Raw genomic sequence first — 22,688 nt, 5'->3', positions numbered from 1 at the left:
TCAAACCAGGCTATAGTGGAGTAGAGATTGGGTCATGCTGGTTCTTACTGGGTCAGACTGGTCTGTACTGGGAGAAGGGTCTGGGTCAGTGACCTGGTAAGCCACTCAGATCCCACAGGTCCCTGGGGCCAATGGACCCCTGGGTGCACCATGGGGGCTGTGGGGGGGTCCCGGAGCTGCTCCCGCCACTCCCCTCAGGCCCGGCCCCCCAGGGGGATCCCAGACAACAACAGAGCTTGCATGGACCCTCCCCATCATTCCTCACAGCCCCCACCCCCCGGGAGGTCCCAGGTCCTGGAGGTGCCCAGTGACCCCTCCCCGAGCAGGGCTGAGAGGAGGATCCAGGGAAGTCCAGGCTGTCCCTGCCCTGACTGCTGGGAAAGCCCTAAACAGATCACCCTGAGGAGATGCCACTGCAGGGGCAGGACAACCAGGGATCAGATCCAGCTGGGGTTGGAAACACAGGTCCTGCCTGACCCACCTGATCTGCCGTGCCCAGGTGACCCGGTGGGTGTGGGACAGGTGTGGGTGTGTCTGCCTGGAGCTCAGCAAAGCCTTTGGCACCATCTCCCCTGGCTCTCCTGCAGCCCCAGGCTGGGATAGCTCCTGGCTGATGGCTGGGAACAGGGAGGGGTGGGAATGGGGACACACCCAGTGGGGTGGGCACTGCTGGGGTTCCCCAGGGCTCCCTGTGGGGCCCATCCTGCTGAGCATCTTCATCGATGACATGGATGAGGGCATCGAGGGCACCCGCAGTTCAGTGACGACACCGACTGGGCTTGGATGGGGATCTGCCGGAGGGCAGGAAGGCTCTGCAGAGGGATCTGGACAGACTGGATTGACTGGCTGAGGCCAACAGGCTGAGGGTCAACATGGCCCAGGCCTGGCTCCTGCCCTTGAGTCACCACAACGCCCTGGAATGCTCCAGGTTGGGATAGAGGGACTGGAAAAATGGAAAAGGCCCGGGGGGGGGATGCTGGTGACAGCAGCTTGACATGAACCCACGTGTGCCCAGGTGGCCAATGCCCAGTGTGGGCACAGCCCAGGGCAGGGATTGTCCCCTGTGCTGGCACTGCTGAGGGACCCCCAGGGCTGTGTCCAGTTCTGGGACCTCATGGAAGACACTGAGGGGCTGGAGCGTGTGCAGGGAAGGGACTGGAGCTGGGAAGGGGCTGGAGCAGCAGGAGGGGCTGAGGGAGCTGGGGGGGCTCAGCCTGGAGAAAAGGAGGCTCAGGGGGGACCTTCTGGCTCTGCAACCCCTGCCAGGAGGGGGGAGCCAGGGGGGGTCGGGCTCTGCTCCCAGGGAACAGGGACAGGAGGAGAGGGAACGGCCTCCAGCTGTGCCAGGGGAGGCTCAGGTTGGCCAGGAGGAGGAATTTGTTGCTGGCAAGGGTGGTGAGGCCTTGGCAGGGGCTGCCCAGGGAGGTTTGGAGTGCCCAGCCCTGGAGGTGTCCAAGGCAGGCCTGGCCGTGGCACTCAGTGCTCTGGGCTGGGGGACAGGGTGGGGATGGGGCACAGGGGGATCCATGGGCTGGGAGGGCTTTTCCAGCCTCAGGGATCCCGGGATTCTGTACTGGGTCAGACAGGTCCATACTGGGAGCAGCGATCTTGCATCCCCCGTGTCCCCATCGCTGCCCCAACACCCCGGGCCGGACCCCCCGCCCGGTGCTGCCATTCCGGGGTCGGTCAGAGCTGGAGCCCCGAGACCCCCGGCCCCCTGTGCCAGTGCAGGGACACGGCCGGTGTGGAGGGCACCGGCCCCGGGGGTGGCACCGGGTGGGGGCCGCGGATCCTCCAGCCCTCCCGGTTCCTGCTGCGCCCCACGGGCCGGACAGAGCCCCCCGCCACCGGCAGTGCCCGGGGAGGCCGCGCTGGTCCCGGGAAGGGTCCCGGTGGGTCCCGCCCGGCTCCCGCCATTCCCGGTGGGAGGGGGCGCTGTCCCCCTCTGTCCGGAAGCGGAAGTGACGCAGCCCCCGAGCCCCCCTCCAGCCCCCCCGCGACCCCCCGGCAGCGGAGCCGCCGCCGCAGGTACCGGGAATGGGATTGGGATGGGAGCGGGGATGGGAGCGGGAACGGCGATGGGGATGGGGATGGGGATGGGCCGGAGGGAGCGGGGGGGGATGCGCGGGGGTGCACGGGCCGGCCCCGCTGCGCGGTGGGGTCGATGGGGATGCCGCGGTCGCTGAGACCCCGCGGGCCCGGCCCGGGCGGGGGGCTCGGTCCGTGCGGGGTCCCCGGGGATCTGTCCTGGCCGGGCCGCGGGGCGGGCGCGGAGGGACCCCGGGCGGGGGGAGCCGGGGGATCGTGGGGTCCGTGGCCGGGGTCCCCTGCCCGCTCTGCCCCCCGCTCCCCCAGGCCCGATGGACGCGGAGGTGCCCCGGGGGCTGTAGGACCCCCCAGCGGCAGGAGCTGCCGGGCCGGGCCGGGGGCTCCCGCTGTGCCGGGGGTCGCGCCCGTCCCCGTGTCCTCGCCATGTCGGGGGCCCTGAGCAAGCGCAGCGACCTCGCCAACGACAACCGGTGCCCGGGGCTGAGCCTGGGGCTGCCCCCCGAGCCCCGCACCGGGCCCGGCGGGGCCCCGGCCGAGGAGCTGCCCGGTGCCGGCTGGGCGAAGGCCGGCCGGGACCAGAACCGCAACGAGTTGGAGCCGGGGCCGGGCCCGGGGGGGTCCCCGGGGGCGCTCGAGCCGGGGGTCCAGGCCCGCAACGCCCGGAACGCCGCCGGGGACCCCCGGGCGCTGCTGATCGGCGCCTCGGAGGAAGAGGAGGAGGAGGACGAGGACGAGGAGGACGAGGAGGAGGAGGACGGGGCCGGGGTCTCCCCGCCGGCCCTGGGCGCGGAGCGGGGCCCGCGGGAGCCCCCTGGGCGCAGCGCCAGCCGCCTCTTCGGGGGGCCCGGGCCCGGTAGCGACGAGGACTCGAGCTGGGCCACCCTGAGCCAGGGCAGCTCCCCCGACGAGCCAGGTGGGCACCACGGTGACCTGTGACTGCCCCACGGCCACCCCTGCCTGCCTCTTCCCCTGTACCCCCCTGCTCCTGTCAGCCCCACATCTGCCCTCACCCCTGGCTGTGTGTCCACCGCTGTCCCCCAGCCCCTGTTTAGCTCCATGGTCCCCCCTATTTTCCCCCTTGTCCCTGTGGAGCCCTCCTGGGGACCCCCATGTCCTTGGGCCCGGGGGCTGTGTGGGGCTGTGTGTGGGGCTGGGCTGACCCCCCTGACTCCCCCATGCCCCCCAGAGTCGCTGTGGCCACGCGATGCAGGGGCACACGGGGACCTGCCCCCTGGGTGGCTGCGGGTGCAGGACACCTCCGGCACCTACTACTGGCACGTCCCCACCGGCACCACCCAGTGGGAACCCCCTGGGGGGCCCCACGAGACCCCCTCTGATGGCAGCACCCCCACCGAGGGGCCCACTGTGAGTGGGGACCGGGGGGTGGCTGTGGGGCAGCTGAGGGACGGGATGGGTGTGGAGTGACCACAGGGTGGCCGTGCAACAGCTGTGGGGAGGCCAAGGTGGCTGCATGGGGTGACCATGGGGTGGCTGTGGGGCAGCCATGAGCCATGGGGTGACTGGGGACAGTTGTGGGGCAGCTTGGCGTGGCTGTTCGTGGTTGCCATGGGGCATCGGTGTTTGTAGGTCAGGAGTGGGGTGGCCACAGTGTGCTAGGGGATGACTGGGGGGCAACCGTGGGGTGCCTTTGGTGTGACTGGGGGCTGCTGTGGGGTGGGGTGGCTGTGGGGCACAGGACGCCCATGGGGTGGCAGTGGGCTGCTGTGGGGCTGCCCCATGGTGCCCCCTGAGCCAAACCACCCTCCCCAGCTCTCCTGGACGAGCTTCGCCCCAGCCGAGACCTTCGGCGACGGAGACTTGTGGAAGGTGAGGGGGGGCAGTGGGGGAAGGGGGAGGAGGCGTCAGTGCCCCCCCAGCCCCACAGAGCCCCCCCCTGCCCCCCAGGACCCCACGGCTGAGGAGGAGGAGGAGGAGGAGGAGGAGCCGGGAGCGTCGGATGCAGAGACGCCATCGCCAGGCCCGGGATCGCCGGGAGAGGGGTGTGGGGACACCGGAGGGACACAGGGGCTGTGGGGTGCAGGGGGCTGTGCCTGGGCCTTATGGGAAGGTGGGACCTCAGGGCACAAGCAGCATGGGGAGAGTGAGGTCTGGTGTGGGCTGGGAGCCAGGGTCTGGGGGCAGGGACCCAGGTATGGGGTTTCCAAGGTCACAGGGGACAGGGGTCCAGGTGTGGGGAGTTCAGAGTCCTGGGAGGCAGGGATCTAGGTGTAGGGCAAGGGACCAGAGTATGGGAGGCAGGGGTTGTGGGGTGGGGGGACCCCAGGGTTCAGGAAGCAGTGATTGGGTGGGGAGGGTCCCAGGGTCTTGGGGGCTGGGGGTGGGAGGGGCTCCCAGGGTTTAGGTGGCAGGAGTTGGGTGTCCCAGAGTCTCTGGGTGAAGCTTCTGACCACCTCCCCTCGCAGCATGGCCCTGGGCGAGGAGGACGCGCTGAACTCCAAGGTAGGGCTGGTCCCTGATCCCTCAACCCACAGGGCCCCTTCCCCACCCCTGTGGGGTCTGGTCCACTGTTGTGGGGCTGAGGGACCCTCCTCAGGGCTGCCCCAGGCTGTCATGCCCATGGGAGGGGCCTCTCAGCTGTGCCACACTGTGAGTCCACCCTGCCCCAGGGCTGGAGGCTACACAGGGAGGGGGGATGGGTCTCTGTTGGGGGCTGGGGCTGCCCCATGCTGCCCCCTGCCCCTCTGTCCCCCAGCCCCACGCCCCCATGACCCCCGTTGCCCCCAGGGCCTGCCAGTGCGCTCCCTGGGCTGGGTGCAGCTGCGGGAGGAGGAGCTGGGGCCCGGCCGCAGCAGCGGCACCGTCAGCGCCTGCATCCGGCAGCTCTCGGGGCCCAGAGACGGCCCCCCCGGCACCTGGGGGGAGGTGAGTGACCCCAGCCCTCCCTGGCCCCCTTCCCTGCCGCCCGGTGCCCAGGGTGGCTGAGTGAGCCCCTGACCCTGTGCCCCAGGCGCGGGCGCTGCTGCTGCTCGAGGGCCGCACGCTGAAGCTCGTGGACCCCCGGGACCGGGCGCTGCTGCACTCACAGCCCGTGGGCGGCATCCGAGTGTGGGGCGTGGGGCGGCATGGCAGCAGGTGGGGGCACGGGGACTCGGGGTACCTGTGTGTGGGACATGGGGCGGCATGGCAGCAGGTGGGGGCACAGAGGACTCGGGGGTACCTGTGTGTGGGGCGTGGGGCGGCATGGCAGCAAGTGGGGGACGCGGGGATACCTGTGTGTGGGGCATGGGGTGCCATGGGGCCACGTGGGAGTTGGAGGGGACTCTGGTGTCTGCAGGGGGGCTGATGCTGGGTGCATGTGGGCCTGGGGTACTGTGTATGTAGGGTGCAGAGATGGGGAGGGGTCTGGGCATGTGGGGGTCTATGGGGCTTGGAGGTCCCACATGCATGGAGTGGGGTCTCTGAAGTCCCACTTATGTGGGACTGGGGGAATTGCTGTGTATGTGGGACACTGGGATGAGGGAATCTGGGTGTGGAGATGGGCAGGGGTACTGGGGAGTTCCATATGGGTGAGGTGCAGAGGTCCCATGTGCACATGGCTGGGGAGTCCCACGTGTGGGTGGGGTCCCATGTGTCTAGCAGATGGGTGCCCCAGGGTCTCAGCACTGAAACCCCCAGCAGGGAAGGGTGTGGAGCAGGGTCAGACCCAGTCCTGGGGGGATTGTGGGGGTCCTGGGGCTGTGGGGGGGATCCATGCCTCCCCTGCCCCATCTAACCCCTCTCTGTCCCACTGCGCTGCCGGGGATGCAGGGAGAGGTACGACCCCAGCCTGCCCCCAGCCCCCCAGTGCCCCCAGGCCCGGCCCACGCTGGGTGGGGAGGGGGCCGGGGGAGTCCTGAGCACCCCCCCATCTCTCCAGGGACTTTGCGTACGTGGCCCGGGACCCCCTGACACAGGTGCTGAAGTGCCACGTGTTCCGCTGCGAGGGGCCAGCCAGCACCATTGCCACCGGGCTGCACCGGGTCTGCGCCCAGGTGAGAGCCCTGGGACCCCCCAACCCCCCCAGGACCTCCCTGCCTGGCTGCACCAGGTGAGACACCCCCTCATTTCCCCCTGGGACCTCTTCTGGCCTGCGCCATGTCTATGTCCAGGTGACACCCCCAAACCCTCCTTCCCCAGCGTGCACCAGGTCTGTGTGTAGGTGAGACCTCCGGGGTTCCCCAGGCTCCCCCAGCCAGCCCCCAGGGTGAGCCCCTCCCCCCACCAGGGTCCCCACAGAACAACCAGACGGTCCCTGGGGGTCCCCATGGTGTGACATCCGGAGAGGCCATGGTGTGATGTCTGGGGGGCCGTGGGTCACCACGGGGGTCCCAGGGTGCCTGTGGTGTGACACTGGGGGGTTTGTGCCCCCTGTCCCTCAGCTGACGGAGGAGCGACGAAGCGCCCGAGCAGCAGCCAACGGGCTGGGCACGGACCACCCCCGGCTGGGGGAGCCCCCGCTGCAGGGTAGGAGCACGGGGCTGGGGGACCCCCCTGCCGGGTATGGGAGGGAGCAGGGGAGATCTGGGGGATACCCCAGAGGGGACTGGGGATCTGGCAGGGGGGTGGGGGGAAAGGGTTGGAGGAGGGCTTGTGGGGAGGCACTGGGGGGTCCAGGGCAGGGGTCTCATGTGTCCAGAGGCTGCATGGGGCGGGGGCAGCTGGGTAGAGGGTGGGTGTTGAGGAGTTCAGGGAGGCTTTGAGAGCTCCTGATGGTGCCCTGCCAGTGGAGTTCCTAATCCCCAGGAGCGAGGCAGTGCATCTGGGGGGTGTTGGGTGAGCACTAAGGGGTGGGAGGCTCTGGGGTGTTTTGGGGGGTTCTGTACAGGTCTGACATGCCCCCCACAGTGGAGTTCCCGGCCCCCAAGAGTGAGGCGGTTCAGCGCTTCCCCGTGTGTTACCTGGGCTGTGTCCCTGTTGCCAAGCCCGTGGGTGAGTGGGGGGCTCGAGGGAGTTCCCTCAGCCTCTGGGGTTGCTGTGGGGTGAGGGCACCTCCAGGGCTGCCCTGACGGCTCTGTGCCCCCCAGGCATGGATGTGATCAACGCGGCGCTGGAGGCGGCACTGGCCCCTGGCTCGGGGGAGCCCCCTGCACCCACCCCTGTTGTGGTCAGTGTGGCCCCTGCCACCCTCACCATCGCCCACCGCCAGGTGTGTGCCCACGTGAGACCGCCACCAGTGACCTCTCCCCACTCCGAGGGGCTGCAGTGACCCCCTTCCTGCCCTGGAGGGCTGTAGTGACCCCCTCCCACTCTGAGGACCACGGTGACCCTCACCCCACTGTGATAACCCCATCCAAGTCTGGGAAGCTGCAGTGACCCCTACCCACACTGGTGACCCCCACCCACACTGGTAATGCTCTCCTGCTCTGGGGGCCTCAGTGACCCCACTCCATGCCGGGGAGCTGCAGGGATCCCTCCCTGTACCAGGGGGCCACAGTGCATCTCCCCCCACCACACCCCAGGTGACCCTGGGGATCCCCTCCCAGCCAGGGGGCTGCGCTGACCCCTCTGCTTGTCCCCCAGACGGAGGCAGTGCTGTGTGAGTGCCGTGTGCGGTTCCTGTCCTTCATGGGGGTGGGACGTGACGTCCGCGCCTTCGCCTTCATCATGGCCAGCGCTCCCGGCACCTTCCGCTGCCACATGGTGTGGTGTGAGCCCAACGCCGCGGGGCTCAGCGAGGCGCTGCAGGCTGCCTGCGTGGTGAGTGGGACCCTGAGCCCCCAGTTCCCTATGCCCCTGCTGAAGGCCGCCTGCAGGGTGAGTGGGGCCCCCGAGTCCCCCTTCCCTGTGCTGACCCCCCTTCCCCGCAGCTCCGCTACCAGAAGTGCCTGGATGCGCGGCCCCAGGCCTCCAGCTCCTGCCTGCCCGCCCCCCCGGCCGACTCGGTGGCGCGGCGGGTGGGCTCCTCCGTGCGCCGGGGGGTGCAGACCCTCCTGGGGACCCTCAAACCGCGGCGGGGAGGGGCACAGACCCCGTGAAGGGGGCGAGGGCACGAGGGGTGTGAGGCGGGGGGGGGCAGGATGGCCAACCCAACGCACCAGGGCACAGAGTTCCCCGCGGTGTTGGGTCGGGGGTCCTACCCCGCCCCTGCTGCCCCCACAGTGGGTTACAAACCCCCCACAGTCCCCAATGCATGCGGCGTAACGAGGGTCTGTGTTGTACTAAATCATTAATTAATAAACCCATTCCACCAGCCCGGCTTGGCTCTGCCTTCAGCCTCATGCAGGGAGGAGGAGGAAGAGAAGGGATGAGGGTTCTGTTATTCCTGGTTTGGTTCTCCCTAGGGTGTTGTTGGGTGAGGACTGGGATGAGGAAGATGAAGGGCAATGGGGTCCATCACACCTGTATTGGCTGGGTGATGGGAACAAGAGGACTGTGTGCTGATCCTGATTCCAATCCCAATTCTGATGGATGAGGATGAGGAGGGGTGATGGGGTCCATTGTGCCTTTATTGTCCATCTGGTGAGATGTGAGGACCACGTGCCAGTCCCGAACCTCAGTCCTGGCACGGCTATGTGCCAACCCCACTCCCGGCCCCACTCCCAGTGCAACCATGTGCTGACTCCAACCCCACTCCTAGTGTAAGCGTGTCCCAGTCCCGCTCCCAGGGTTACCACGTCAGCAGAGCTGCCGCTGTCGCCAGAGCTCCTGGACGCGTGGGAAGGGCAGAGCTGGGCGCAGGGGCCGGCAGAGCGCGGGGTCGGCGGCACGGCCGGAGCGCAGGGCGCAGAGCAGGGCAGCCTTGCAGGGGCCCCCGCAGGGCTCGCGGGGGGGGTGCCCCTTGTGCAGATGGAACCAGAAGCGCTGGAAGAGTCGCTCGTCGTCCTGCAGCCGCCGCACCAGCAGGTCCCAGTCGGCCGGGAAGGCCGTGGGCAGCCCGTAGGCCTCGCGCGCGCTGTAGAGCCGCTGCCAGCGCGGGGCGTCCCCGGGGGGGCCGCGTTGGCCTCCGTCAGGTTCAGGATGAAGGTCTCGTGGTCCAGCACCGCGTGGGAGCTCCCGGGGTAGGAAGCGGCCACCTCGTACACACGGTACCCTGCGGGGGAGGGACCGTCAGCGCCAGGGCTGGGGGTGGGGGGACCCACAGCAGGATTGGGGCGCACCGGGATTGAGGTTGATGTAGGTGGTGACGCTCGGTGCCACGAAGGCGATGGAGACGGGGCGTGACAGTGTCTCCTCATCGTAGAACAGCTCGAACTCGTCCAGGTGCGTGTGCCCGAAGAACTGTGCCGCGATGGTGCCCTCGAACCTGCCATAGTGGCAAGAGGTGGGGCAGCATCCAGACCCACAGCCCCCTGCCCTGGGCCCCCAACCCGAGCCAGGCCTGGCTGCTCACAGAGCCCCTGTCATGGCTCTGGCTGGCACAGGCAGATTCAGGGTCCCAACCTTGGGTGCTCCAGCACCACCCCCCACCCAACTCCCATGCTGATGCCACCCCTAGGGCGTCCAGTGTGTGGAATGGGGGTCCAGGATACATGAGGTGGGGCTCTGGCATGTGGGGAAGGGCCTTTGGTCCTTTGCTACATGGAATGGGGGTCTAGGGCAAGTGGGGAGGGGTCTGGCTCATGGAGGGGAGGTCCAGGGCATGGGGTGAGGGTCTGGTGTAGGCATCCAGGATGTGAGGCAGGAGTCTGGTGTGCAGGGCAGGGGTTCAGCACATGGGGCTGGAGTCCAGGGTGCAGTGTGGGGTCTGGCATGTGGAGCGGGGCACAGGGGCAGGGGTCTGGCACAGTGTGGGGGTCAGGGCCAGGGGTCCAAGCTGGGAGTGTGTGGCACAGAGAGGGGTCTGGCACTCAGTGGGGGGTCTGGGCAAAGGGTATGTGTGGGCACTGACCTGCTGACGATGCGATAGTAGTTCCAACTCCAGCTGCGCAGGCAGTGGGCTGGGGGGATGTGCCCGATGATATGCACCTGGGGGCAGGGAGCTAGGGCTTGGGGGTGCCCAGGACCCCCAAGCCCCCCAGTCTTCCCCCAGAATTCCCCCCTCACCTTCTCCCCATCACGCTCAGCATCTGCCAGAACCCCCATGAGCCACTGGAGCTGCCCCGCGGGGTCGGTGGCGTTGATGAGGAGCCAGAAGTTGGCCTGGGAGCAGAAGTTCATGTTGAGGGAGACGAGGCGCAGCCCAGGCCAGACCTGTGCCGTGTAGAACCCACCAGCCCTGCAGGGAAACAGGGGTCAGTCCTGTGCCCCTGCCCCACAGACCCCACAACTATCTCACAGACCCTCCCTCACCCATGGACCCCCTACCCCAACCTGCATAGAACCTACCAGCCCTGTGGGAAAAGAGGGAGTTAGTGCTGTGCCCCCCAACCCATGGACCTCGACACCCACCCCCTCTGCCCACAGCCCCCTGCCCCCCTCAGTTGGAGCCCCCTTTGTCCTTGTCCTGCCAGCAGCTCCCTGCACCCCAACCAGCCATGACCCTCTGCTTGCACCTCCTCTATTGAGAGAGACACCCCTCCAATCTGGCACCATGAACCTGAGAAAACCACAGCCCTCCAAGACCCCAAGTCCCTGCTAACCTGAAGCCCCCACTGCCCCTAGCCCTGAGCCCCTGTAGCCCAGAGCCCCCCACAAGCCCCAAGCCCCCTGCTAGCCCAGGCCCCTCCATCGCTCCCTCCATTGCAGAACCCCCCCCAGCCCTATTACCCCAAACCCCTCTCCCTGATAGCCCAGAGCCCCCATCCCTGCACCCCCAGCCCTGCGCCCCCTGCTCCCCAGTACCCCAACCCCCTGCCCGCCGTGCCCACCGCAGGGTGTGCAGGGCAGCGGGAGGCAGCCAGCCCTGCCAGGCCTCGGCCATGGCGTCGTAGAGCCAGGCGGCTGACTGGTTCCCGCGCACGTAGGGCGGGGGGAAGGCGTTCACCGGGGTGGCCTCGTGGTTGCCCACGGCTGGGAAGACGCGCAGCCCCCCGAGGCGGGCGCGCAGCAGGGCCGTCACCGTACGCAGCGCCCGCAGCTGGTCCCCGCGGCTCTGCTGCCACACATCGTGCGCGGGGATGTCCCCGGTCCAGTACGCGGCCGCGAACCCCGAGGTGCCGTTACTGGTGCCGCCGTCGCCGGTGTGGCTGCTGGCGTTGGGGAGCTGTGCCAGCAGCGCGTCGATGGTGTGCAGGGGCAGGTCGCACTTGCCGTAGGTGCCCCAGAACCCCGCGGCCCCCGGTCCATCGCGGGGGGCCCCGCGGCAGCACAGCGGGTCGGGGCAGGCGGCAGCGCTGCCCGGCGTGTACCGGCGGTCCCAGTGCAGGTCGGTGAGGAACAGGATGTGGGCGGTGGGCGCACCGGGCGGTGGCGGCTTCGGGGGCCGCACCGGCGGCTTCGGGGTGGCAGGCAGGGACAGGTTCCAGGAACCCAGGATGTCCCAGTGGCCGCAGCGGGGGCCCAGCAGCAGCCCGCAGGCCTCGGGCGGGCGCAGCACCGAGCGCGCCCAGGCCGCCACCACGTCACGCTGGAACAGCTGCACGGCCTGCTGGCACACGGGTGGCCGCGCCAGCCGCAGGTCCTGGCACAGCCGCGACGCCACGCGCCCCACACGCGCCACATTCGGCTCCAGCTGCAGGGGGACAACGGGATGGACACGGCTCCCCAAAACATGGGTGTCCCTGCTGCCCATGCCCAACAGCCTCCCAGGACAGACCATGCACCCCAAACCCCAGCTGCCATCGCTGCTCCATGCCTGCCAGCCCTGCACCAGCATAGACGTGGCTCCCTGTTCCATGGCCAGACTCGCTGCCCCGCACCCACCAGTTCCCCGGGATGGCCATAGCACCCCAAATCCCTCACTGTCCTCACTGCCCCATACCCACCGGCCACAACCCTAACACACTGCCTCCCATCTGTCCTCACTGCCCTGCACCCACCAGTTCTCCGGGACGGACCCCACACCCTGATCCCTGGCTGCTGTCACTGTCCCACACCCACTGGCCACCCCCAGCCCTCAGCTGGGTGTCCCGAGGTAAGAGGGGACCCACACGGCCCCCCATCCTCTCTGTCCCCTCTGTCTGCCAGCCCGGTTCCCTCCCGGGGAAGGACACGGGTTCCCCGTACCCCACCAACCCCAGCCTATCCCTGTCTCTGTCTGCCCCCATTACCTCCCATCCCTGTCCGTGAATGATGCTGCCGGCCCGTCCTAGATTGTCTCAGTCCCTGTTCCCGTCCCTATCCCAGCCCATCACTGTCCCAGCCAGTCACTGTCCTGTCCGTCCCCGTTCCCCCAGGCAGAGCCCCTGGCCTGGCCCCGCCCGTCCCTGTCCCCGTTCCTGTCCCAGCCTGTCACTCTCCTGGTCTCCGCCCGTCCCTGTCCCTGTCCCCGTTTCTGTCCCGATCTCGTGCCCGTCACAAGCCCCGACCTGCCCCGGCCTGCCCCGGCCCAACCCCGTCACAAGGTACCGGCCCGGCCTGTCCTGTCCCTGTAACTGATCCTGTCCCTGTCCTGTCCCATTCCCTGTCCCCGCTCCTGTCCCGTCCCTGCCGCCTTGCTCCGCCCGTCCTGGTGTCCTGATGTCCCGATGTCCTCCCATCCCCGTGCCCCGCCCGGTGTCCCTCGGGTGCCTCCCGTGTCCCGGTGCCTCCAGGTCCCCCCGTGCCCACCTGCAGCGCCAGGTCCAGCGCCCCGAACAGCACCCGGCAGGCCGGGCACGACACGTTCCTCCAGCCCCAGCGCGGCGCCGCCGCCACCAGCTGCTCCCCGGGATCGGAGAGCGGCCCCGCCTGCGCCGGCCCCGGCAGCGCCAGCAGCGCCAGCGCGGCCAGGGCCAGCGGCAGCGACCGCGACAGGGACCGCGACAGGAACCGCGACATCGAGCCCGTCGGGGCCCGCAGCCCGGCAGCCATGGCCGAGCCACAGGGGGCGGGGCCGGAACGGGGCGGGGCCGGAACGGGGCGGGGCCAGCCCCGCCATTCACAGGCGAGAGAGGCGGCACAGGGAGCGAAAGGGGCGTGGCCTGCGCCAGAGGCGGGGCGGCCGAGAGCGAAGGGGGCGTGGCCGTGGCCAACAGCCAATGGGCGGCGGAGTCACGGGGAGAGGGCGCGGCCACCTGGGGACAAACACGGGGGCGGGGCCTGTGCTGAGCGCGGGGCGTCACGGGACATGGAGTCCGGGGCACCTCGGCGAGCCGGGGCTGGGAAGGGGACACCGGGACCGTGGGGTCACCCCCGGAGGACGGTGGGGCCACACGGCACCCGGGGCTCCCAGCCCCTCGAGGCTGGTCGTGCCGTCGCCAGGTTCGGGGGTCCCCGCAGCGGAGGGTCCCAGCCCGCCGCCCTCCGAGCCCTGCGCGGTGCCAACCCGCCGTCCCGCGCCCGGGGCTGCCCCGCGGAGCCTCCGCGGTGGCCGGACGGGAGTGGTGGGAGCAGCGACGCTGAAGGGCACAGCTGTCGCGGGTGGGCACCAGTGGCACAGGTGGCACAGGACAAGTTTATTGTGACTGGAGCTGGAGAGCGGCGCAGGGGGACCCCGGGCTGGGGGCGCCTCAACTTCCCCCCTACCCATCCTGCCCAGCCCCGAGGGTGCCCCTGCCCCGCCCTTCGCCCCTACCCAGATGGGGACTGGGGTACTGGGGCTGAGTGGGGCTGGTGGGTGAGGGGGTCCCGGGAGGGCGGGGGTCTGGGAGTGCCCTGAGCTGGGAGGCACGGGGAGGGGGGGGCACAGGAGGTGCTGGCAGCGCTCGGGGATTGCGAGGTGGGGGTCTGGCTCGAGGGAGTCCGGCTGGGGGAGGTCCAGCTCAGGGCGGCTGGGCTCAGGGAGGCCCCAGGCAGTGGTGTGAGGGGGCTGGCAGGTCCCAGCTCACGGGGACCCAGGCTGCTGATGGTGGTGTAGCTGAACTTGGAGAGTGAGGCTCTGGCCACGGGGGGCTCACGGAGGAGCGGGCTCATGGGGTAGGGGCTCAAGGGGGCCCCAGGCACTGGTGTTGAGGGGGCTCAAGGGGGTCCAGCTCAGGGTTCTGGCTCAGGGGGGGCCCAGGCTGCTGACGGTGGTGTAGCTGAACTTGGAGAGCGAGGCACTGGCCATGGGGGGCTCGTCGTCGGGGGGGCGGCGGGGGCAGGCCCGGCGGCACCCCCAGCCCGCACAGGTGGCCCCGAAGGCCTTGCGGAAGCGGCGGTTCATGAAGCAGTAGATGAGGGGGTTGGCGCAGGCCGAGGTGTAGGACAGCAGGTGGATGAAGGCGATGGGGGTCCCCGAGAGCGCCCTCTGGGCCGCCCGCGGGGCAAAGGCGCGCCAGGTGTTGGCGGCGAAGATGGGCAGCCAGCAGAGGAAGAACATGGCCACGATGACCACCAGCATGCGGATCACGCGCCGCTTGGCCGCCAGCTGGGCCCCTGAGCTGTTGACGCGTGCCCGGTCCTGCTGCGCATCCGCCCCCAGCGCCCGCAGCTCCAGTGCCGCGCCCGGGCGCGACAGCTGCAGGTAGCACCCGTCCCCCTCATCACAGCTGGGCGCTGTGTCCCCCCCGGCACCACGCTGGGCTGTGGGGCGAGGGAGCGTGGTCAGGGCCATGGCACTGGGGGGACAGGCTGCACCCCAGCACCACGGGAGCATCCTGTGGGCGGTGGGATGGGGCGTTAGGGGAACAGGGCTATGGTCACACTACCATGGGGACCCGAGGCACCCCAACACCATGGCAGCATCCTCTCGGGGGTGGGACAAAGTGCAGGGGACACAGACACGTCCGTGGCACCCTGGGGACACGCTGCACCCCAAGGCTGTGGGAACATCCTACAAGGAGGTCCCCGGGAAAGGGGATGTCCCCGGGGAATCCCCTGCTGTGGAGAGCTGGGGTGGGGGTTCTACCCTCCCTCTCATTCTGGGGCAGGATCACCCCCAGTGTCACCCCCATCCTTTCCCCTCACCTGCCGCCTCCCCCTTGACGTGCAGCTCAAAGCGGATGCCACGGTAGAGCTCGCGGGAGATGAGCCCGTACGCCACCGTCATCACCACACCCGGGATGAAGAAGAGGACCAGGAGCAGCAGGACGTACCTGGGACATAAGGCCCGTCACTCACTGTCCCCTCTCCCCCCGTGCCCCTGCACCCCCTGCGACTCACCAGGCCTGCCGGATGTGCTCGCTGGGCCAGAGGTGCGTGCACTGCACGGGGGGCGGGCGGGGGGCGTGAGGGGCGGCGGGGCGCGTGGTGCTGTACACGGCGTAGGGCAGCATCAGCAGCGCCGCCAGTGCCCAGGTGCCAGCGATGACGCGGCAGGCGTGGGACCGTGTCTGCCAGGCACGCGACTGCAGCGGGTTGCAGATGGCACTGTAGCGCTCGAGGGCGATGGCCACCAGGCTGAAGGTGGACACGGCCACTGACACTCCTGTGGGCGGTGGGGTCAGTGGGTGCGGCATGATCCCACAGCCCCCTGTGACCCCCTGCAGCCGACGGTGCACCCCATGTACCCATGAGGTAGGTGATGAGCCGCCCTACCCTGTGTCCTGCCGTACCCATGAGGCAGGACAATCCCCCGCCTCCCGTACCCATGAGGCAGGACAATCCCCCCCTCCCCGTACCCATGAGGCAGGACAATCCCCAATCCCTCCCCCTCCCGTACCCATGAGGCAGGACAATCCCCAATCCCCCCACCCCCTTCCCGTACCCATGAGGTAGGCGACGAGCTTGCAGACGGTGTCGCCGAAGACGAAGGCGCCCATGAGGCCGGGCAGCAGGGTGAAGGGCATGCAGCACAGTGCCAGGAGCAGGTCGCTCAGCGCCAGGGACAGCAGGAAGCAGTTGGTGACGGTGCGCATTCGCCGGTTCAGAGCCAGCACGGCCACAACCAGCGTGTTGCCCCCGACGCTCAGCACAAAGATCAGCGTGTACAGCACCACGCGCACCGCCACGTCCAGCTCTGCAGGCAGCCGCGTTGGGGACCCCAGGGCACCCCGAAGGCACCCTAAGCGTACCCCGATGGCACCCCAGAGGCACTCCGAAGGCACCCCAGCACAGGTCCAGGCACTGGGGCTCCGGCTGACTCCACGGGGCTCAGTGCAGAGCCGACACCAGCCATCCCAGTGGCACCCCAAAGACACCCGCAGGGCACCCCGGAGGCACCCTGTCACAGGTACGGGCTCTGGAGTACCGGGGCTCCAGCGCGACCGGCTGCCTCGGTGGGGATCCGGCAGCTGAGCATCCCGGTTCTCCCCGTGTGGCTGCCGCCGTGGGACCAGAGTGCTCCCCCTGATCCCCGGATCTGGTCCGTGAGGCTGGGGGGCCCCGAGCTTCACGAGTGCCCCCATCCTGCCCACCCTCCCCCGGAGCTGGGCTCTCGGTTCGTCGGCAGCGTTGGGACGTGACCGGGGACGTCCAGTCCCGGTAGCCGAGTGACAGCGGGGGTTGGCGGAGCCCGGCCGGGCGAGGGGGGACATTGGGAGCCCCAGCCCTGGCGGTGGCGTGGGGGGTTCCAGTCAGGCAATGGGACTGGAGGGTCCCAGCCCCGTTGGTGGGTTGGGATTGAGGGTCCCGGCTGGCCAGAGGGGAGGGGTTGGGGGTCAATGCCTCGTCGGGGGGCGCGGGCGGTGGTTGTGCCACCCCTGTCGAGGTCCCCTCCGCCCTCCTGCTGCCCCGGCACAGCCCGGTGTGTCCCCTCCGGGACCCCCAGCGGGACCAGGGGCCAGTGCCGGGGCCGCCGAGCCTCCGGCCGGGGCGCGGGGACCGGCATGCAGGATGTGATGGGGGACACGGCGGGGGACGGGTGCGGCACCGGCACGGACCGGGGGCACCGGGGTGCAGGGCGAGGAACACCGTGGCGGCACGGCGGGACGATGCGGGGTGCCCGGAGGCGCAGGGTAGGGCACAGGGTGTCCCTTCTGCTTCCCCCCCCATCTCACCTCTGGGCGCAGGGGGCCCGCGGAGGCCCCTGCGGAGGAGGTCGCAGGCAGAGCTGTTGGTCCCGGTGCCGTTCCCGGTGCCGTTCCCGGTGCCGTTCCCGGCGCGGCAGAGCAGCTCCTGCAGCGACTCGTTGAGGGACTGGGGATCCATGGCGAGGGCCCCCGCCCCGCCCCCACCTCCGGCAGGAGGCACCGGGAGGATCAGGCACCGGCAGGCTCCGGGAGGGACGAGGCTTCGCTCCGCTCCTCTCGGAGCCGCCGGTGGATGAGCGGGGGCGGTGCCCGGCACGGGGCGGGCCGGGGCCGGGGGCGGGGGCGGTGGCGGCGCGGGGAGCCCGGGGGTGCGAGGGAGCGCGGGGAGTCGGGAACGGGGGGAACCCGGGGGACGGCAGGGGGCGCGGAGGGTCCGGGAAGCGGGGCTCGGGGGGTACCGGGCTGCAGGCGGAGCCCTGGGCGGGTCGGGGGGTTCGCACAGGGCTCGCCGGGAGCGCTCCTGCGGCGCCGGCGGCCGTCAGCGCTGTGCCTGTCACTGTGGGGCTGTCACCGTGTCCCAGCGACTGACCCCGGGACGGCCCGGCGAGCTGGGGGTCCCGAGCTGTTTCCGGCTCCGGTACCGGCTCGTTCCCAGCCCGGACCTCGCTGCTCCCCCACTTCGACCCGTTCCCATGCCGGCCCCTTCCCCGTCCCAGTCCCGGTCCCCGTTCCGTAGCAGCAGCTGTTGGTGTCACCCGGCAATGGTTGTCGCTGCTGTGTCCCCCCCAGGTGACGTCTCAGTGCCGCGGGACTGGTCCCCCCGCATCCCGACCCCTCCCGGGACCCCGAGCTCCGGTGGAACCCCGAGCCCCGGGCAGTTCCTGCACCCGTCTGGGACTCCGTGACCAAGTAGGACCCTGTGCCATGGGGGTACCCTTCATTCTCTGGGGACCCCGTCCTCCAGGGTGTCCATGTGCTATGGAAGGACCCTCTGCTTTGGGGGGAACCTGTGCCCCAATGGAACCCTGTGTCCTGGGAGGACCCTGTGCCCTGAGGGGACCCTGCACTGTGAGGGTACCCTGTGCCCTTGGGGGACCTTGTGCGCCACTGCGACTCTCTGCTATTAGGGGACCTTCTGCCATTAGGGGACCCTGTGCCCTGGGCAGACCTTGATCCCTGAGAGGACTCTGGGCCTTGGAGGGACCCTGCACCCCGGTGGGACCCCATCCTCCAGCAGGACTTGGTCCCTGACCAGGACCCTGTACCTTGGGGGCACCCTGCATCTTGGAGGGATCCCAGTCCCCAACAGGACCACGGGCCCTGAGGGGACACTGCACCTCAGTTGGACCCTGTGCCCTGGGAGGACTCTGTCCTCCAACAGGACCCTGTGTCCTGGTTGGCTGCTGTGGTGTGGCCGTTCCTGCTGCCCCAGCCGTCCCCGCTGCCTTGTCCCGCAGCTGCCTCAGGTGCAGCCGCCCCTCGAGGCGCTGAATGCGCAGGGCCATGCGCAGGGCGCTGGCCTCCAGCTGTGCCAGCAGCCGGGCCGCCTGTGTCTGCAGCCCCTCCAGGGCCACCTCCAGCCCCTGCAGCTGCCGCTCAGCCTCGGCCTCGGCTGCCACCGCCGCTGCCTCGGCACCCGTGTCCAGCCGGCCCATGCCCAGCAGCAGCTCCCGGCCCTTGGCTTCCATGGCAGCGTGGGCACGGGGGAACTCGGCCAGCACCTCGACCAGGTCCTCCTTGCCCAGGCAGAACAGGTCGGAGTAGCCGATGCTCAGGATGTTGGCCGTGCGCCTGTTCCCCGCCGTGTTCCCTGTGGGGTGGGGGGCCGTGAGCCAGGGGGGCCGCAGGGTGGTGTTGGGGTGCGGCACGGGGCTCACCCTTGATGTTGATGAGGCTGATTTCCCCGAAGTAGAGCCCCTCGCCCAGCACAGCCAGCTGTGTGATGCCGTCCTCGGCCACCACGGCCAACCGGCCCTCGCGGACGAAGTACATCTCGCGGCCCACGTCACCGCGCCGGCACACGAACTCGCCGGGGCCGAAGACCTGCGGACGCAGGCGCAGCACCAGCTGGCGCAGCACCTCGTGCCCCCAGCCGCGGAACAGCCCCACGCGCCGCAGGGCCGGCAGGTGCACGCTGGCTGCCACCTCGGCCCGCAGCCCCCGCGGCAGGTGCTGCAGCACCGCCTGCTCCGCTGGCAGCTTGCGCTGCATGCGCAGGTGTTGGTGCCAGCGTGCCACGCGCCCCACCAGCCTCCCGCCCGCGCCATGCACCCGCAGGTACCGCCGCACCGGCCCCGCGTCGGGGTAGAAGGCAGCGTCGGCTGCGCTGAGGTTGGCGATGACGGCGCTGATGCTGCCGGTGATGGTGGCGAAGCCCAGCACGGCCAGCAGGAAGCCGGCCATGGTGAAGAGGAACTCCTCCTCGTGCTGTGGCTCCGGTGTGTCACCCACCATGGCCAGGACCAGCGTGGAGAAGTAGAAGCTGTGCAGGTATTGGCGCAGCGGGCGCGCAAAGGCGGGGCACACCCAGGGGTCGGTGCCCAGCCCCAGCCGCACCGACAGCGCAAAGTAGAGGCAGCCGTGCCAGTGGATCCCCAGCACAAGGTACAGCATCAGCTTGGCCACGCGGAAGGCGTTGGGCCGCCCCGTGTGTGTCTCGCACCGGTCGAAGGCCTCGAAGAGCCGTGGTGCCCGCAGGCAGCGGTTGGCACGTGCCACCGGCACCCCCAGGACCCCTGGGACCCCCGGGAGCAAGCAGAGCAGCTCAGTGGGCAGCACAGATGCCACATCCCAGAGGAAGGCCCAGGAGCACAGGTAGCGCCGCCGCATCCGGCTGATGTCCTGCACCAGGATGCCATCCTCCAGAAAACCTGGGGGGCAACCAGGCAGGTCATGACACTGGGGGTGCCCGGGAGAGTTGAGGGGTAGGGGTTTTGCAGGGGGTCCCTCTGATGGAAGGGGATGGCAGTGGGGAGCAGGTGGATGCCTGCCATGGGGTGTGGGAAGGTCCTGGAGACCAGTACCTCTGGATGGGCACCCTGGGGGATGTCACTAGGGGTCCCCTGGGCTGCTGTGGGTTTGAGGGGTCATCAGTGGGTGCTGGGACCCCAGAGTGCCCAGCCAGATCTGCCTCGTGCAGGGCTGGGTAACAGCTGTGCCTAGTGGGAGTGCACCTGTGTGTGCATGCCTGTGTCTGTGTGTGTGTGTTACACCTGTGCATCTGCATGTGTGTGTCTGTGCGTGCACACGTGTACACACCTCTACGTGTGTCTGTGTGTAACACACCTGTGCGTCTGTGTGTGCGCGTGTGTACATGCCTGTGTGTGTCTGTAACACACCTGTGTCTGTGTGTAACACACCCATGTGTCTGTGTGTGTACACACCTGTGTGATAGTGTGTGTAACACACCTGTCTCTGTGTGTAACATACCCATGTGTCTGTGTGCACACCTGTGTGATAGTGTACATGTGTAACACACCCGTGTCTCTGTGCCTGTGTGTAACATGCCAGCGTCTCTGTCTGTGCCTGTGTGTAACACACCCGTGTCTCTGTGCCTGTGTGTAACATGCCTGTGTCTCTGTCTGTGTCTGTGTGTAACATACCTGCGTGTCAGTGTGCGTACACACCTGTGTGGAGGCGCACAGCGATGTCCAGCAGGTACAGTGCATCACTGAGCCCGTCCAGGCCCCGCCACAGCCCCGCATGTGCCTCCTGCACCTCAGGGAAGCAGCACCTGCAGTGCAGGTGGCATCACAGGGCGTCACCAAGACAAGGCCTAGGGGGCCAGGATGCCCCACACTCCCACCCTGACCCCCTGCCCAGCACCTGAGGATGAGGACGACCCAGTTGTAGAGGATGGGCAGCACCATGAGGCTGATCCACCAGTAGTGCCAGTCCCCGGCAGGGTCAAGGGTCCACCTCTGAGGAGTGGCGGTGCTGCAGGTGCACAGAAGGACCTGGTGTCACCCCATCGCCACTCAGGACCCCTGGCCCTGCTGCCCTGTGCCCACCCCCAGCTGCCAGGGGCTCTCGGGCTCAGCCACCTCCCAGCACCTGTGGGACGGAGGGGGTCCCTGCAGTGCCCCCACCCCAGCCCTGCAGTGGGCAGCCCTGCCCTGCTCACCCTGCAGCATGTCCGGTGCTGGTGCCAGCCTCAGCCCTGGCCACGAGTCTGGAGGTGCCGCACGGCCGGAGCCAGGCCCAGCGGCAGGACAGGAGGGAGCTGAGGGCCTGCATCCTGCACGACGGGGGTCCTGTGTGTTCCGGTACCCAGTGGGTCCTGTGCACCCACGTACTGGGTCCTGTGCACCACAGCACCTGGCAGGTGCTGCTGCCGGTGCCCAGCCCTGGGCGCGGTCCCTCGAGGAGTCCCGGCCATGCGGCTCCTGCAGCACCAGGCGCGTCCTGGCAACGGGGAGTCCCTGGGGCACCCACGGTCCCCCTGGGATGCCCGGGCTGTGGCAGCCACGGTTCCAGGTGCACTGGGCAGGCCAGGGCATGGAGCCATGGCCAGGTGTGCTGGGGCCCAGGCCAGGCCCCAGTGACAGGGGCCGGTGCCAGGCAGTGCCCTCTGCAGAGTTGGTGGCAGCTCCCGGTAACTGGTGCATGTGCCAGAGCTGTGCCTAGTACGGGGTTACCTTGCACGGGGTGCCCAGTACAAGGTTATCTGATAGATGGGTGCCCAGTTCTAGGGGTCCTGGTACAGGAGTGCCTGGTTCTGGATTGTCCAGTTCCAAGGGGTCCCCATACCTGGTTATCCAGTTCCCGGTGCCTGGCTCAGGGGAGTGCCCGATTCTGGGGTGCCCAGTTCTGGGGATGCAGTGTGCTGGGGTTACTCGCTGCAGGGGCTCCTGGTACACGGTACAGGGGTGCCCAGTTACAGAGGGTTCCCAGTACAGAGGTATTGGGTTCGCAGCTCAGGGGGTGCCAGGTTTCTGGGGGTACGTTGTAACAGGGGGTGCCTGTACTGGGTTACTTGGTTGCAAGGGGCCTGGTACTGGGGTACCCAGTTCCCGATGCCCGCCTCAGGGGGGTGCCCAGTTTCTTGGGATGCCTCATTCCAGAGGGTGCTGGTGCAGGGTCACTCGGTGCCAGGGGTGCCCGTACGGGGTCACTCGGTTCCAGGGGTGCCCATAAAGAGTCACGCGGTTCCGGGGATGCCCATACGGGGTCACGCGGTTCCAGAGGAGCCCATACAGGCTCACTCGGTCCCGGGGGTGCCCATAGGGGGTCACTCGGTTCCGGAGGTGCCCATAGAGGGTCACTCGGTCCCGGGGGTGCCCATATGGGGTCACTCGGTTCCAGGGGTGCCCATACGGGATCACTCGGTTCCGGGGGTGCCCATACAGGGTCACTCGGTCCCGGGGGTGCCCATACGGGGTCACTCGGTTCCGGGGGTGCCCATAGGGGGTCACTCGGTTCCGGAGGTGCCCATACAGGGTCACTCGGTCCCGGGGGTGCCCATACGGGGTCACTCGGTCCCGGGGGTGCCCATAGGGGTCACTCGGTTCCGGAGGTGCCCATACAGGGTCACTCGGTCCCGGGGGTGCCCATAGGGGTCACTCGGTCCCGGGGGTGCCCATAGGGGGTCACTCGGTCCCGGGGGTGCCCATAGGGGTCACTCGGTTCCGGGGATGCCCATACAGGGTCACTCGGTCCCGGGGGTGCCCATAGGGGGTCACTCGGTTCCGGGGGTGCCCATAGGGGTCACTCGGTTCCGGGGGTGCCCATAGGGGGTCACTCGGTCCCGGGGGTGCCCATACGGGGTCACTCGGTCCCGGGGGTGCCCATAGGGGGTCACTCGGTCCCGGGGATGCCCATAAAGGGTCACTCGGTTCCGGGGGTGCCCGC

General features: G+C 69.2%; 4 protein-coding genes across 5 annotated transcripts; 1 reads left to right on the top strand and 3 right to left on the bottom strand.

The window, feature by feature from the left end:
- The first annotated feature begins 1,955 nt into the window (after positions 1–1,955).
- Positions 1,956–8,239, top strand: APBB1 (amyloid beta precursor protein binding family B member 1). Its single transcript, XM_050332820.1, has 14 exons — positions 1,956–2,028; positions 2,356–2,962; positions 3,236–3,414; positions 3,820–3,876; positions 3,955–4,049; positions 4,473–4,509; positions 4,795–4,932; positions 5,018–5,142; positions 5,927–6,041; positions 6,429–6,513; positions 6,895–6,978; positions 7,074–7,195; positions 7,570–7,746; positions 7,857–8,239. The coding sequence occupies exons 2-14, from the start codon at positions 2,473–2,475 to the stop codon at positions 8,022–8,024; spliced, it is 1,872 nt and encodes a 623-aa protein (XP_050188777.1). The 5' UTR covers positions 1,956–2,028; positions 2,356–2,472; the 3' UTR covers positions 8,025–8,239.
- A 292-nt stretch (positions 8,240–8,531) lies between these two features.
- SMPD1 (sphingomyelin phosphodiesterase 1) lies at positions 8,532–12,914 on the bottom strand. Its single transcript, XM_050332823.1, is given in 7 exon segments — positions 8,532–8,979; positions 8,982–9,079; positions 9,147–9,292; positions 9,878–9,954; positions 10,033–10,204; positions 10,797–11,599; positions 12,637–12,914. Coding segments are annotated over 7 exon segments (1,854 nt in total). The 5' UTR covers positions 12,880–12,914; the 3' UTR covers positions 8,532–8,664.
- Positions 12,915–13,043: 129 nt separating this feature from the next.
- Positions 13,044–17,023, bottom strand: CCKBR (cholecystokinin B receptor). Of its 2 annotated transcripts, XM_050332830.1 has the most exons (5): positions 16,866–17,023; positions 15,635–15,886; positions 15,091–15,355; positions 14,896–15,023; positions 13,044–14,511 (listed from the first exon to the last, which is right to left on the bottom strand). In XM_050332830.1, exons 1-5 carry the CDS (start codon positions 17,014–17,016, stop codon positions 13,994–13,996), a joined length of 1,314 nt encoding a protein of 437 aa, XP_050188787.1. In that variant the 5' UTR covers positions 17,017–17,023; the 3' UTR covers positions 13,044–13,993. The 2 variants fall into 2 exon arrangements, with proteins under 2 accessions (XP_050188787.1, XP_050188786.1); XM_050332829.1 differs by lacking the exon at positions 16,866–17,023 and having other exon boundaries at positions 15,635–16,545.
- A 43-nt stretch (positions 17,024–17,066) lies between these two features.
- CNGA4 (cyclic nucleotide gated channel subunit alpha 4) lies at positions 17,067–21,216 on the bottom strand. The gene is made up of 6 exons (XM_050332216.1): positions 21,134–21,216; positions 20,664–20,774; positions 20,465–20,571; positions 18,716–19,708; positions 18,007–18,648; positions 17,067–17,314 (listed from the first exon to the last, which is right to left on the bottom strand). Exons 1-6 carry the CDS (start codon positions 21,214–21,216, stop codon positions 17,067–17,069), a joined length of 2,184 nt encoding a protein of 727 aa, XP_050188173.1.
- Positions 21,217–22,688: the final 1,472 nt, after the last annotated feature.

The sequence above is a fragment of the Myiozetetes cayanensis genome, unplaced genomic scaffold (genome assembly GCF_022539395.1).
Source record: "Myiozetetes cayanensis isolate MyiCay16 unplaced genomic scaffold, myiCay2020 scf5-8, whole genome shotgun sequence".
Lineage (NCBI taxonomy): Eukaryota > Metazoa > Chordata > Aves > Passeriformes > Tyrannidae > Myiozetetes > Myiozetetes cayanensis.
Note: the sequence above shows the minus strand (reverse complement) of the source record. Positions and strands in the feature narration are given on the sequence as shown.